The following is a 12,853-nucleotide window of genomic DNA, read 5'->3' on the forward strand; positions in this document are numbered from 1 at the left end:
TCAAGAAGTACATGGCCTCCTCAAATTTCCAATGTAGGTTCCCCATAGTCAAAAGTTGAGCATGTTTCATTTTGAGACTGATTGGAGAAAACGAAATGGCCACCAGTTATATAATTAGCTATCTTGGATGTTGACAGTTCAAGTTTGTTATTGCTATTTCTCTAGAAATAAACAATGATCTTACTTTGAAAAGCTTTCAAAATCTGCAGTTTGCATTATTTTTTTTTTCAACTTTTATTACAAGATCCATTTACTTTTGACAAGACTTATTATAAATCCAGCTGATAAGAAAAAAGAAGAGAAATGATATAATGAAGATCTTACGTCGACGGGCACAAGGATCCATCTGAGATCTCTTGTTTTACAGTGTCATATGTTATTTTACCATATACAAATTACAAGTTCCATTGTAGGACCAAAGAAATCCTACATGTTACTAGGATGTATTTTGATATTAATTTTTATCGCTCTGAACATTTAAACAAACCCATACAAATCAGCATAAGGAATTTGTGTCTACATTTTGTGTTGATGAATTGACACAATTTCGTAGTGTGGTGCACAGTCCAGGATTATGGTACCGCAATATACTGATGTACTGGTAATGCCATGCCACCTTCCGCTGAAGTACTGATTCTACTGACCATGTATTAAAAACTATTTTAGAAATTTTAACCTTTTGAGAAATTGTTATTAATGCTCATTATTTAGCTTGTAGATGTCACAAAGTGTCAACATTTTCAGGAAATGTATCCGTTAGTATCCTCGATTCCTTGTACAATAAAGAAGATAACAGAAGAGTAAAAGTGGTATAAACTTTAATACACAATGTACGACAATAAGTAAGATTTGAAGGTGATATTAGTTTGATCACAAAACAGTTATTTTCTTTTGTCACCAATTTTCATGGATTTACCAAAATGGTAAATTTTGGGTGAACTATTTTTTGCAGATCTATTTCAGGTGAATTTTTGTTTTTCATATGGGTAATAACCGTTTGTAAGCTTTTTATAAAATGGACCATATTGATGTGTTAAACAGATATTAGTATTTATTACATACTTACTAATATTTAAATACAGATTTTTTGTATGCGATACGACACAAATGCTCTAACCCATATCGGCCCTCGCCATATCACACCCCAAAGCCTGTATCAGCCCACAAAACCTGTATCACACCCCTTTTGGAAATTTTTCATTTTTTAATATTTCAAACGAAAAACAGATCATAAGATAGTAGATCTATCCGTATTTTATTAGTAAGTAGGTAATACACAGAATAAAATATGCTTTTTTTCCATATCACACCCAGTATCAACCCGAGACTCCAATATCAGTATATTGGTCAAGGGTTGATATTGGGTGAGATATGGAAAAAGGCATGTATTATTCTCTATTTCATCTACAGATATCACTTGGTACACTGCTGACTCGACCTAATGGCCATGGCACATAGTATAATGCTACAGTGACAATGGATTCATTTTCTACTATTTTCATGGATTGTATTTTTCACACAGAAATGTTACCACAAAAATTGGGAATGTGAAAAAAAATCAATCTTTACAGAATACATGATGTACATTATAATGGGAGAGATTGTTAACTGTAATTGTTTCGAAGATTTCATGTTTTTCAATATTTTGCTAGTTTATCGATGAAAAGTTTCATGACTTATAAAGAAATATCTCCTTAACGACTGAGAGCTACATGCCTGAACTATCAATCCTAAAGATCTAGGATATACAGGAGATCCTAATCCACATAAAATGCAGACATGCATTTCACATCATCAGCTACACAATGACCTCCAACACCATCCCATGGTTTTGTTTCATGGCTTCCTGCACTATGCTGTTCTGAAAGATCATTGTTAAGTACACTAGCACTACAAGTGTTCATGTTCAGACATTTGTAATTGAAATCACCAAGTTTTGGACTGCTTTGTTTGGAATTGGAGCAGACGTCTGCTCCTGATGGAGACAAGGGTGTACGTCTCTTTTCACATTCAGCCATATCACCTGTTGTAGCATTCCCTTGTAGAACCTTGTCGTTGTTTTGGTTTGAAATTTCCTGTTGATTTTCAGGAACTGTGTTTTCCGATTTTCCATCATTTTTGTTTGAATTTGTAGACATGTTTTGACTGTTTAAGTTGGATTTGCATTGTGATAAATTGTTCATCTCAAAGTTACTCTTGTGTCGAATCCACCAATCAGCACACTTCTTGTGAAAGGATTTCCGTAATGAAGGGTCAAAGTCCAAAAGTTCTCTGATGTCCTGGTCGAGGGTTTTACTGTCTGGGTTACTATTTCTAGCAGAATGATTGGTCTGTTTCAGTTGAGTATCTTGATTCCCTTTGTCTATGATGCTTGGCGAGACCTTCACCTCCCATGGTATTTTACCCTCAGCACTATCAATAATGGTTATCTCCCTTTCATCCTCAAGTAAATTTGCCTCAGTTTGGTTTTGTCCGGTCCTTACACCTAAATGTCTACCTGTATGGTTTATCTCGACTTTGTCTTTGGCAGGTTCTGCGGTATCTTCTCCTGTAAGTCTTTTTTTACCTGTGCTGCTCTGGTAATCATTACCATTTCTATTGTTGACGAGATCCGGGGGATTTCCTTGACAATCTTGATGTGATTGAATGATATTTGATGGAGGTCTATCTTGATCTGTAATCCTAGCAGCTGGAGAAAATGGGGATGGATCTATTGCTTGTAAAGTTTGGGGTGGTACTGCTATCGATTGCGCAGAGAATGTAGCTCCTTTCCCATCGTCAATCTGTCCTTGAATTCCTTTCTCCATGCTGTCAGGTGTCCCCGTATTTTCTGGATTTCTTCTCTTTGTGTTGCTTTGTCTCATAAGCTTTTCTATATTAGGGATTTCCTGTGAATCATGTTCAGAAAAGTGCTTTTTCCTTGATCTCTGTTGCTCTTGATTGTGATTGACACTCTGGCTTTCTCTAGGTTGCATTGCCATATGCTGCTGAAGTAAGAATGATGATGGTGATATTCCACACATTCCTTGTCTAATGAGAAGTTGTTTGTGGTATTCTTTGATCGCTTTCATCCTTGATAAAGGTGAGACTCCCTCAGGTGAAATAGGCTGGTTCTTGCTGTTCAGAGGTGGACAATGATTGGTCAAAGCTGTCCTTGATAACTTTGTTCTCAGAGACGGAAACTGGTCCCGATTTTGATTTGGAAGTGATGTCATTGGTCTGGTCTGTCTTGAATGTTGGTAGGGATATAACCGTTCTGGGGTTGAATGGTGAAATTTGCCAGCGTTTGAACGGAGCTGATGCATTGGATGTACACTGGTAGCATTGTCCATTAGGTATAATGGAGGTGTATGTTGGTATTCTGTGGTGTTCAGTGGTTGTGCTGTTGGTGGTGGTGGCAAATTCATCTGCATCTGAGGCGGTGCTGTTCTGAATGTTTTGTAATAACTTGGCTTTTCTGAATCTGATGGTGTTCTATTCAATTTATTCTCTTCTGCACTTCTGGAATGACATTGCAGAGTTCGCGACCTCAGATGGGTGGTGCCTGTGTAAATTGGTGTGATGTCATTAGTATTTGGGTACATGCGTTCCATTCTAGGTTGATCTAGGCAAGACAACACACTGGAGATATCCCTGTGTCTTTCAGCAATGATGGCTGTTTCATGTTGTTGAATGGAGCTCCGCTGGGATGGCAGGCTTGCAGAGGTCTCGTCAGCACATTCTAAAACAATCTGTTCTGTCTGATAAGGAGCAGGAGATAATAATCTTCTACCATCGCCCAGTGATACGTCCTGACTTCGGTCTACATTTGGTCTCAGAAGTAAGGTTTGTCTGTCCTGTGGCAATTTGTTTTCGAACTGAGATGTCTCTGGTGAAATATATATGTTCAGTGGACGCATAGCAGGGATACAATGATGGTTTGGAGTTTGTATGCCTACATCAGTAGTACCTCTCATCAGATTTGGTGTACTTGTCATCAAATTTTGTGTACCTGTCACAAAGTTTGGTTTATCCATCATCATGTTTGGTGTACCTGGCATCATGTTTCCGAAAGAACTACATGAAGCTGGGTCATAATTTGACACCCCAGCCCACAATGCTTGTTGTACTTGACCTTGAGATGGCGACTTTTGTGAAGGAGTTTCTCGTATAACTTCATCTGATGTATCTAAAATGACAACAACCTCATTTTCTTCATTTAACAAGCTCTCAGCACAATTCTCCATTCCTTGTGTTAGGGGAATATTGTTGTATGCTTGTGTAAAGAAATCTGCTTTTGGATCCACAGAGGTTGGGGAAGTGTGGGTTAGGTTGAACATTTGTGACGGATGAACGACGAGTCGTCCCTTTTGAGCATCGAAGTCCTTTAGGAGAAACAGTTTTCTGTAGGTTTGGGAAGTAATCAGATCCTCATGCAATTCATAAATCTGACTGTAATTCATGGGAGTTGTTGAAAATCCCGTCATTTTCCTTTTTGTCCCACCTGTGCAATTGGAAAGACAAGGAAGAATATAAAATTTCCCATGGCGTGGTATGCCATTCAAATATTTCTTGAATATGTTGTATACCGAATCGTATTCTCCTGTGTCGTACAGTTTTATCTCTTCTACAGAGACGATGGGATTGTTTACCTCAGACAAATGCTCACTTTCCTGCAGATTTCCATAGAACACAACAAAATTTCCGTCTTTATCTTCCCCCAGTACGTACTGATTAGCCAACATCAGGTGGTGTGCTTCTATTGTCTCTATACCAAACACAGAGTAATTAAAGGCATAAACTGCACGTAGGAGACTTTTCGGACAATCCATATCCAGAAAACGTTTGTTCCATAGGCATTTCTCATGGTCAAGTTGATCAGTATGATCCTTCATTTGTTTTCTTTTTCTGAAAATCTTGGTTGTTTTGTAAGCCGCCTTTCGAAATTCAACAAAACTGTCATTGTCATGATCCAAAAAATTCAAATGTGGACATTTTAAGTTGATGACCAGATGGGCAGCCAGGCCACGGTAGATATTATAGGCTGAATTTATTTTAAACCTAGCACCGTCGTCACGTCTCACATTATTAACAAAGTCTTTCAGATAAACGTCCAGTTCTTTTGGTGATACAAGCCTCAGGTTGTCGACGGTAGGTATCGGTGACTCTCCAAGTTGTCTCCCCTGGTTTGCCGTTTTTGTCCATTTGTTCCAAGCATTGACAGCCCACCCTCTGTATATTGGCCAGCTCTTTGGAACACCGGGAGTCGCCTTTGAGTGGTGGTCGTCCATCTCCTGGGGGAAAATAGGATAACGTTATAGCTAATATTGATACTAAATTGATAAAATTTAACTTAATGTAAAATATTGGGGACCACATGCGAAGTCTGTTACCGTATTATCATTACATTGTAATTCAACTCATTATACATTCGCTAACTTTAATGTTGCTATTGCAGTTATCTTAATCGAAAAAGAGTTTCAAGCAATTAGAAGTTCACTTTTTCATGTTGTAATTTTGTTTATCACTAAGGCTCAAGATATTGGCTACTGGACTTTGTATTGTTTTTCAGATAGGAAAAAGAGACTTGACACATTGTTTGTAGTGCTTCTAAAATAGGAATAGGAGACATATTTTGCTGTTTCTAAACTAGGAATGGGGTACAAATGAGTTTATGAACTAGTATTTTATCAGTGAAATGGCTTGGCACATACGCATACACATATATACAGGAACAAGTTTATTTACTCACTTGGTCCAAGGACCAAGGTGAACTCATGCCATACTGTCAACAATTTCTTTAAATGACTTCTTCTTCTGAATCGCTGATTTGTATTTACCAAATTTGACTGGAAGCATCCCAAAGTGGTGGGGACTCAAAATTTTGGGACTGACGCCGTTACGTAGCTAAAGGGAAGGGGCAAAAAACGGGTGATTTGGCCATATTGCTTTTAAATGACTTCTTAAGCACTGTGAGTTGGATGGTAATCATATTGTGGTTGGAAACACTCTTAATAGGACATAGGGATTAAAAGTTATTAAAACGAAAATATGAAAGGGGGGGGGGGGGGGGGCATATTGCTTTAAGCAGTTTCCCCTCAAGGCCTATTAAATGGATCAATCATATTTATAGTTGAAAGCATTCTTAGGAGGTGGGGAATTAAAACTACACATGAGGGGCTAAACAACTGGGGAATTAGGGGCTTGTAGAGGATGAGAGGCTACAAACAAAGAATTTGTAGACTATATGAGACTGTATGAGACAGAGGACACATACCATTTATTTTAAGACTTTTAGGGGGCCTCATTCCATTTACTTGTAGGGGACAGGGGTCCACACTCTATGTACCTGGTATTTGTGGTATTTGTAGACTAGTAGGGGACAGGGGGCCAAATACCATGTATTTGTAGGGGACAGTTTTAGAGCAGGCCACACACCTTGTATTTGTGCACACTGCATGTACGAGACAGGAGGCCACATACCGTGTATTTGTAGGGGACAGTTTTAGAGCAGGCCACACACCTTGTATTTGTGCACACTGCATGTACGAGACAGGAGGCCACATACCGTGTATTTGTAGACTTGAAGGGGACAAGAGGCTGCATAGCATCATGTACCTTGTCAGAACGAATAACCCTTATCAATGATAGATGGAGTTACCTGGCCCTTTTTGATAACAATTAAATTTGTACTGGTTTGCATACCGGTTTGTGCATACCTCTCTGCCAGGTTTATGTCTAACTCATAGCTATATGTGGCAGTTGTTTAGCCAGAAATGAAATTGAGGTTGAAAGAGTAAGAAATTAGCTTTCCTGGTTTCAATTTTATCTAACATTATTCATATGTGTATTTTTGAAAATACTGATTTTGCTTGAATTAAGTCTTTGCATAAAAATGTGCCCATAAAATTATACAAACTCTCAAATGTAAATTGTATCAAAATTTTAAAAGTATCTTAATAATTGGATATTTAAACTTAAGCTCATATATTCATACCAGCTAGGAGATTCAGTTGTTTGCAAGTTGTTCAATTTTGTCTGAATGCTTTAAAATTATCACAAACCCTGAAGTTTTTATTTTGGTTCATCAAATGGTTGCTTCAGTGATGTGATACATATTGGATTTTGCTGAGAGGAAATTTACACATACAAATTGTATTTGATTGAGTGAGTGAGAGAAGTCATGAAGGTTAAGTGTTGTAATACAAATTCAATTGGCTGATGAGGAATAAGTACAAAAGCAGAAGCATTGTCATTACCATGTTATATTGGCTGAGAGGAAATGTATAAGACACCCGCACCCCATCCCCACCACCCAATTCCTTCCGTTTGCAAATGTTTTTCAGGTGCTTAAATAGAAGGAAGCATTTACATTTTAATTATTGTAAATCATGAGGCAAACTATGTAACAATCACAAAATGTACATGTTAATTATCCAGAAATCCATAGCTCAATTGTAAAAATCTGATTTTGGGGGTAAAAATGATTAACTTTTTATACCTGATAAACAGTTTAAGACCTGGAAATGTAGGGGTGTTCATCATGTTAAATTGGCCTTAATTTGTGTAGCTTCAATTTCACACTTGTGAAACGTCACAGACACACTACTACATGATCACGATGCAATTTGTCTAACCTGTCACTTTGACAGGGGGCTGGGTAGACACACAGACAGTTTCCTATCAATATCTCCAGTAATTATAAACAGACCAACTCAACTCTTTATTACAAGGTTATTACCATGCAATCTGGGACAAGTTTAATATACATGTTTCTACCAATATCTGACTGTAATGAATGGCATTATGGGTCTCTGGTTCTCAGTAAAACATTGTGGCTGCTGAATGGCGACAGTAATTATTAACTGATTGACTGCATGCAACCTTGTTTACGCAATCTTTTGAAACTTAATCAGACACAATATCCCTGCACGTGGCATTGATTTCTGTCTGTTTTGTGGTTTAAATTGTCAAGGACACTTTAATTTTGTATTTTCAATGTATTACAGGACAAATAGTTTTTGATGTTGTCAGTATATATATAATGGTTATGTGTATTCAAGTATATTCCAAACAAAGGTCTAATTTACCTATATACCTGTACTTAAAACCTAGTTTTAACCAGCTTACTCGGATACGTTAATATAAACCTTTGCTCAAAACTGAGGTTTAAACTACAAATACACCTGTGCTCTAAACCGAAGTTTGATATAAATATATGTATCTGTATGCAAAACAAATACGGAATCTATATTTATACTTGTATTCAAAACAAATGTACTCAACATACATGTACATACCTGTTGCTGAAATAACTAAATATAAGCGTACATTTTCTGTACTCAAAACCAAGATTAGACCTTTATTACCTGTACTCAAAAAAAGGTTGAATTTTATATATAACTGTACTCAAAACCAAGATTTAAAGGTTTAACTTATCTATAGCTGTACTCAAAACAATAATTTACTTAAGAGAGGGGTGCTACAGTACAGACAGACAGATTGATTTACTGGTTCTCACACAAGGTTTAGCTTATTCATCGAGTATACAGCTGTACTCGGAATAAAGGTTTAACTCATTCACCCCTGAAGACACATTTGAACTCTTCCAATTCAAAGGTTGGAATAGTTCATAATGAAATTTCAGGGGTGAATTAGTTAAACTAAATAATATATACCTGTACTCACAACAGGGTATTACTTAAGGATCTCTGACCCACTGCACTGGTTTTCCGTGTATACAGTAGCCTCCCCTTAACTTCCATTAGGATATTGCTGTAGCACAGATGGGCCAGGACACTTTTGTTGACCTGGCAGCGAGTTCATTCGATGAGAGATATATTATAAGAATCTGAAGTCCAGGGTTCGAATCCTTGTAGACCTGACAGCTAGATCATTCGACGAGAGATATATTATAAGAATTTGAAGTCCAGGGTTCGAATCCTGGTTGACCTAGCTGGCAGCTAGTTCATTCGATGAGAGATATATCATAAGAATCTGAAGTCCAGGGTTCGAATCCTGGTAGACCTGACAGCTAGATCATTCGATGAGAGATATATTATAAGAATTTGAAGTCCAGGGTTCGAATCCTGGTTGACCTGGCAGCTAGTTCATTCGATGAGAGATATATTATAAGAATCTAAAGTCCAGGGTTCGAATCCTGGTTGACCTGGCAGGTAGTTCATTGGATGAGAGATATATTATAAGAATCTGAAGTCCAGGGTTTGAATCCTGGTTGACCTAGCTGGCAGCTAGTTCATTCGATGAGAGATATATTATAAGAATCTGAAGTCCAGGGTTCAAATCCTGGTCTACCCCGCTTAATTTTTACACTCATAAGTTGTTGATTGTATTTTGTCTATTTCTCGTAAAGTTCTTGCAGGTATGGTTTTCTTTTCAGAATTTTTATTATCACTGCTATAGACATACCTGAAAAACAGTTTCCTTTACTTACAATTTAGTTACATTTTTTAGCAGTGGTACGGCATCCTTAAAAAAAAATGACCTAAAAATATATCTGTACTAAAAGTAAAGGTTTAACCTATATATCTATATATACTTACAACGTTTAGGCACCTGGTCAGTTGGCCTTGAATATCCTACACTTTTAGATGTCTGCCTTTGTGTGAGAGGTCAAGAGAATCATGACTTTCAAGCAGAAATTTTATTGGAATCTCTGCGATATCAGATTGTGACTGCTGAGAATTAGCAAGCTCACTACAGGCTGATGAACACTGGTCATAAATGTCCACTCCTTTTTTTCACACTTTTTAAAGTCTATACCAAGTCTTTTGAGATCTGCACACACCACACTTATCCTAAATATTACTCATTGCATGGTCTATGTCACAAGTTTAATTCAAGAAGACATTTGTGTATGGAATTGTCCAGAGTATTGTTTTATAAAAGAACACCTGTTCTTTATCACATGTCAAATGTCCTTACAGTATTCTTGTACATGTGAATTGCCTGACAAAGTTGTGTTATCAGCCTCTGTTCTCCATCAAGGGAGGTCCTGCCAGTGTCCCTGGTGTAATGAGGCTGTTCTCCCTATCTACCATCCCTACACACTGGGGCTCCCCAGGGAGCTAGCACCTGCTGTTTATATAGATACTTTACTGGCTGGGGCTCATGCCTTCCTATTAAACAGTATCTAAAATCTGGTCTGGCTTATAGCAGTCAGACATTGTGCATGCAGCTCTTGATATTCAGAAAGTTTAAGATATTGGAAGGAGGGGTCATCCCAATATCTTCGCTTTCAAGGATCTGTAGCTGCAGGATTAGAAAAGCCTTCACTAGAGAATTCGCGATTTAATGAGTTTCCTTGTTTTACTTCATCTCTTTTCGACATAGAAATCGTTACCAATAATAGTGTAATTTTGAGTGTTAACATCAGCACCAAGTGTTGGGGCAAGGTACTTAAATGTTGCTTACTGGTATAGTGCACCAGCACTACAATTTAAAATTCATGTCCTATAAAATATTCATCCCCTTAAGATACCTATCCGGATGAATAGTTTATGCATAAAATACTCCCCCCCGCCCCCATAAAATATTCATCCCCCCCTAAAATTTATCAAAACTTCTTACATAAATACAAAATTTATAGCATTTTGACATCATGTTACCTATAATACATGATTACTATATGTCTGTCTAGGTAATACACACTAGGGTGTCACCTGCGTGGGGACTGGGGCCCTGGGGGCTAATCAATACAGGTGAGAGCTAGAGGTGACAACTGAGCAGCACACAGGTGTGGCCTTTTACCCAGAAAAAAACAGCCTTATAATTACTATTGAAGTCATGTAGGATGATGAAAACAAATAAATATACTTATACTGTACTGAAGTTTTAAAACCATTTAAATTCATCTTTTTGATTATAAACAAAGTCAAAATGTGAGAATAATGCATTTGGCATTGGTATTTCTATTCTGTATTCTGAAAAGAGATGTTTTGTTTTATTTTTCTTGATCTTACAGTTGATTTAAATTTCCGACTATATTATATCACTCCTTCCCCAAACAACAAAGTTGATAAAAAAAATCTGAATTACAGTACAAATGAAGTGTAAATTTAGGTACTTGCATGTATACCGTATTTAAAATGTATTTGGAAAGAGAGTGTTATTTGTATTTTTTGATATTGTGGTACAGTTGATTTCTTACATTTGTCCTATAGTATATGACTATAGTATAGGGTAGATGGTTATGGGGGTGGATAGATATTTTATGACTATAGTATAGGGTAGATGGTTATTTTTAGGGGTAGGATATGTATTGTAAGACCATAGTATACCCTATACTATAGTCATAAAATACCTATCCACCCCCATTGAAATAACCATCTACCCTATACTGTAGTCATAAAATACCTATCTTAACCCTAATTATTACCAGGGGCAGATCCAGAATTTTTTCATGGGTTGTCACCATTCCAGATTATAAGCAACACAATCATTTTCTTTAAACGGAACTTTTAAATGGGGGTAACAATTTTCCCTTTCACCGAATAAGTTTGAAAGGAGGTAATTACAAAAATGCATACTATTTTTTAGTTACTTTAGATAGAATTTCTTTCTGTTTCATAAAAAAAAATATAAAAGGATATTTTAACAAATGTTTCGGGCAATATAACCTATATTTAAACAAGAAGTTACAAAAACATTGATATGCCTTGATCAACACATTCAGAAATCCTAGATCAACTTGCATGCAGTCTTCACTAGTTTTTCTAGGAAATATTTGCAAACATGCAAGACAAAGATTGAAAATAGATCTCAAAATATCATAATTTAAATATATGACTTGAGAAAAAATTTGGTTTACTCACATTTTGTCCTTGTCAGAGCAATGACCTTCTCCATTGTTTGGTAAAATGTGTCATGTGAAAATTGTCCCCTATTTAAAAGTTCCTTAAATTGGAAAACAGGAATTTCTTACCAAAATACTTACCAAGTTCGAAATTCCTCTCTTTTTCTTCAATGCTGTCTAAGACAACTGATTACCGATATAATGTACTGTCTTCTTCTATTTTTAACAAAAATATGTAAATTAAACCTCCAAAATTGCTTACATGCCACATTTTTTATTTATTTATGTGCATTTTCATTAAAAGTATAAAAGTAAGGGAGGCATCTTGTCTTTTTAGTGTAATGGTAACAGAAAAATAAGCTATAAAACTAGATTTGTGTCTATGTATTTAATATAGATGTCTTGTAAACTGATTAATTAACTTCAGGTGGCCATCTTGAATTTTACCTGAAGTTAGGGTTTCTTTTTTGTATCTCGCATATCTTAAAGTGACCAGTGTACATCATGGATAATGTTCACGCAAATGGTAACACAAAAATATACCATCTCATTATTTGACTTCTGTCTAAATGTTCGATATATAACCTCATATTTAGAATTTTTTTAAACTTGTGGCGGCCATCTTGGATTTTACAAGAAGTAAGTATTTTTTCGGATTCCTCCATATTTTAAAATGACCAGTGTAAATTAGGGAACCTATGTACCAAATTTCATGCTTTATCATAAAGTGCAGAATTCTTCTGATTTTGGCTCTTATCCGCTGTACTATTAGTAAAATGTCCTAGTGAAATGAAAAATCAATATATAACTATGATTTTGGTTATTTATCCATTTCAATTTTTCTAAAAAAAAATGTGATGTTCATTGTCCTACCTGCAAATGTTTAATGTTTTTTGTTTTTTTTTAACTTTTGTGATAGTCAAAAAACTGCAACACATGTGCCTGCTGTGGCTACTACGGACCACTGACCATACATGTACAAAAGTCTTTATCATGGTTTGCTCACCCATTTAATTAATGCTGGGGTGCGATATCAATTAGTGTCAACCTGTTGAAGGG

At 36.4% G+C, this 12,853-nt stretch overlaps 2 protein-coding genes across 2 annotated transcripts in view; one reads left to right on the plus strand and one right to left on the minus strand.

Moving 5' to 3' along the window:
• LOC110460814 (valine--tRNA ligase-like) overlaps positions 1-12,853 on the plus strand; it is a 58,477-nt gene that overhangs the window by 3,695 nt on the left and 41,929 nt on the right. The window lies entirely within an intron of this gene.
• On the minus strand, positions 818-11,859 carry LOC110460813. Its single transcript, XM_021513972.1, has 2 exons — positions 11,814-11,859; positions 818-5,273 (listed from the first exon to the last, which is right to left on the minus strand). The coding sequence occupies exon 2, from the start codon at positions 5,268-5,270 to the stop codon at positions 1,758-1,760; it is 3,513 nt and encodes a 1,170-aa protein (XP_021369647.1). The 5' UTR covers positions 5,271-5,273; positions 11,814-11,859; the 3' UTR covers positions 818-1,757.

The sequence above is a fragment of the Mizuhopecten yessoensis genome, unplaced genomic scaffold (assembly GCF_002113885.1).
Source record: "Mizuhopecten yessoensis strain PY_sf001 unplaced genomic scaffold, ASM211388v2 scaffold10479, whole genome shotgun sequence".
NCBI classification, from domain to species: Eukaryota; Metazoa; Mollusca; class Bivalvia; order Pectinida; family Pectinidae; genus Mizuhopecten; species Mizuhopecten yessoensis.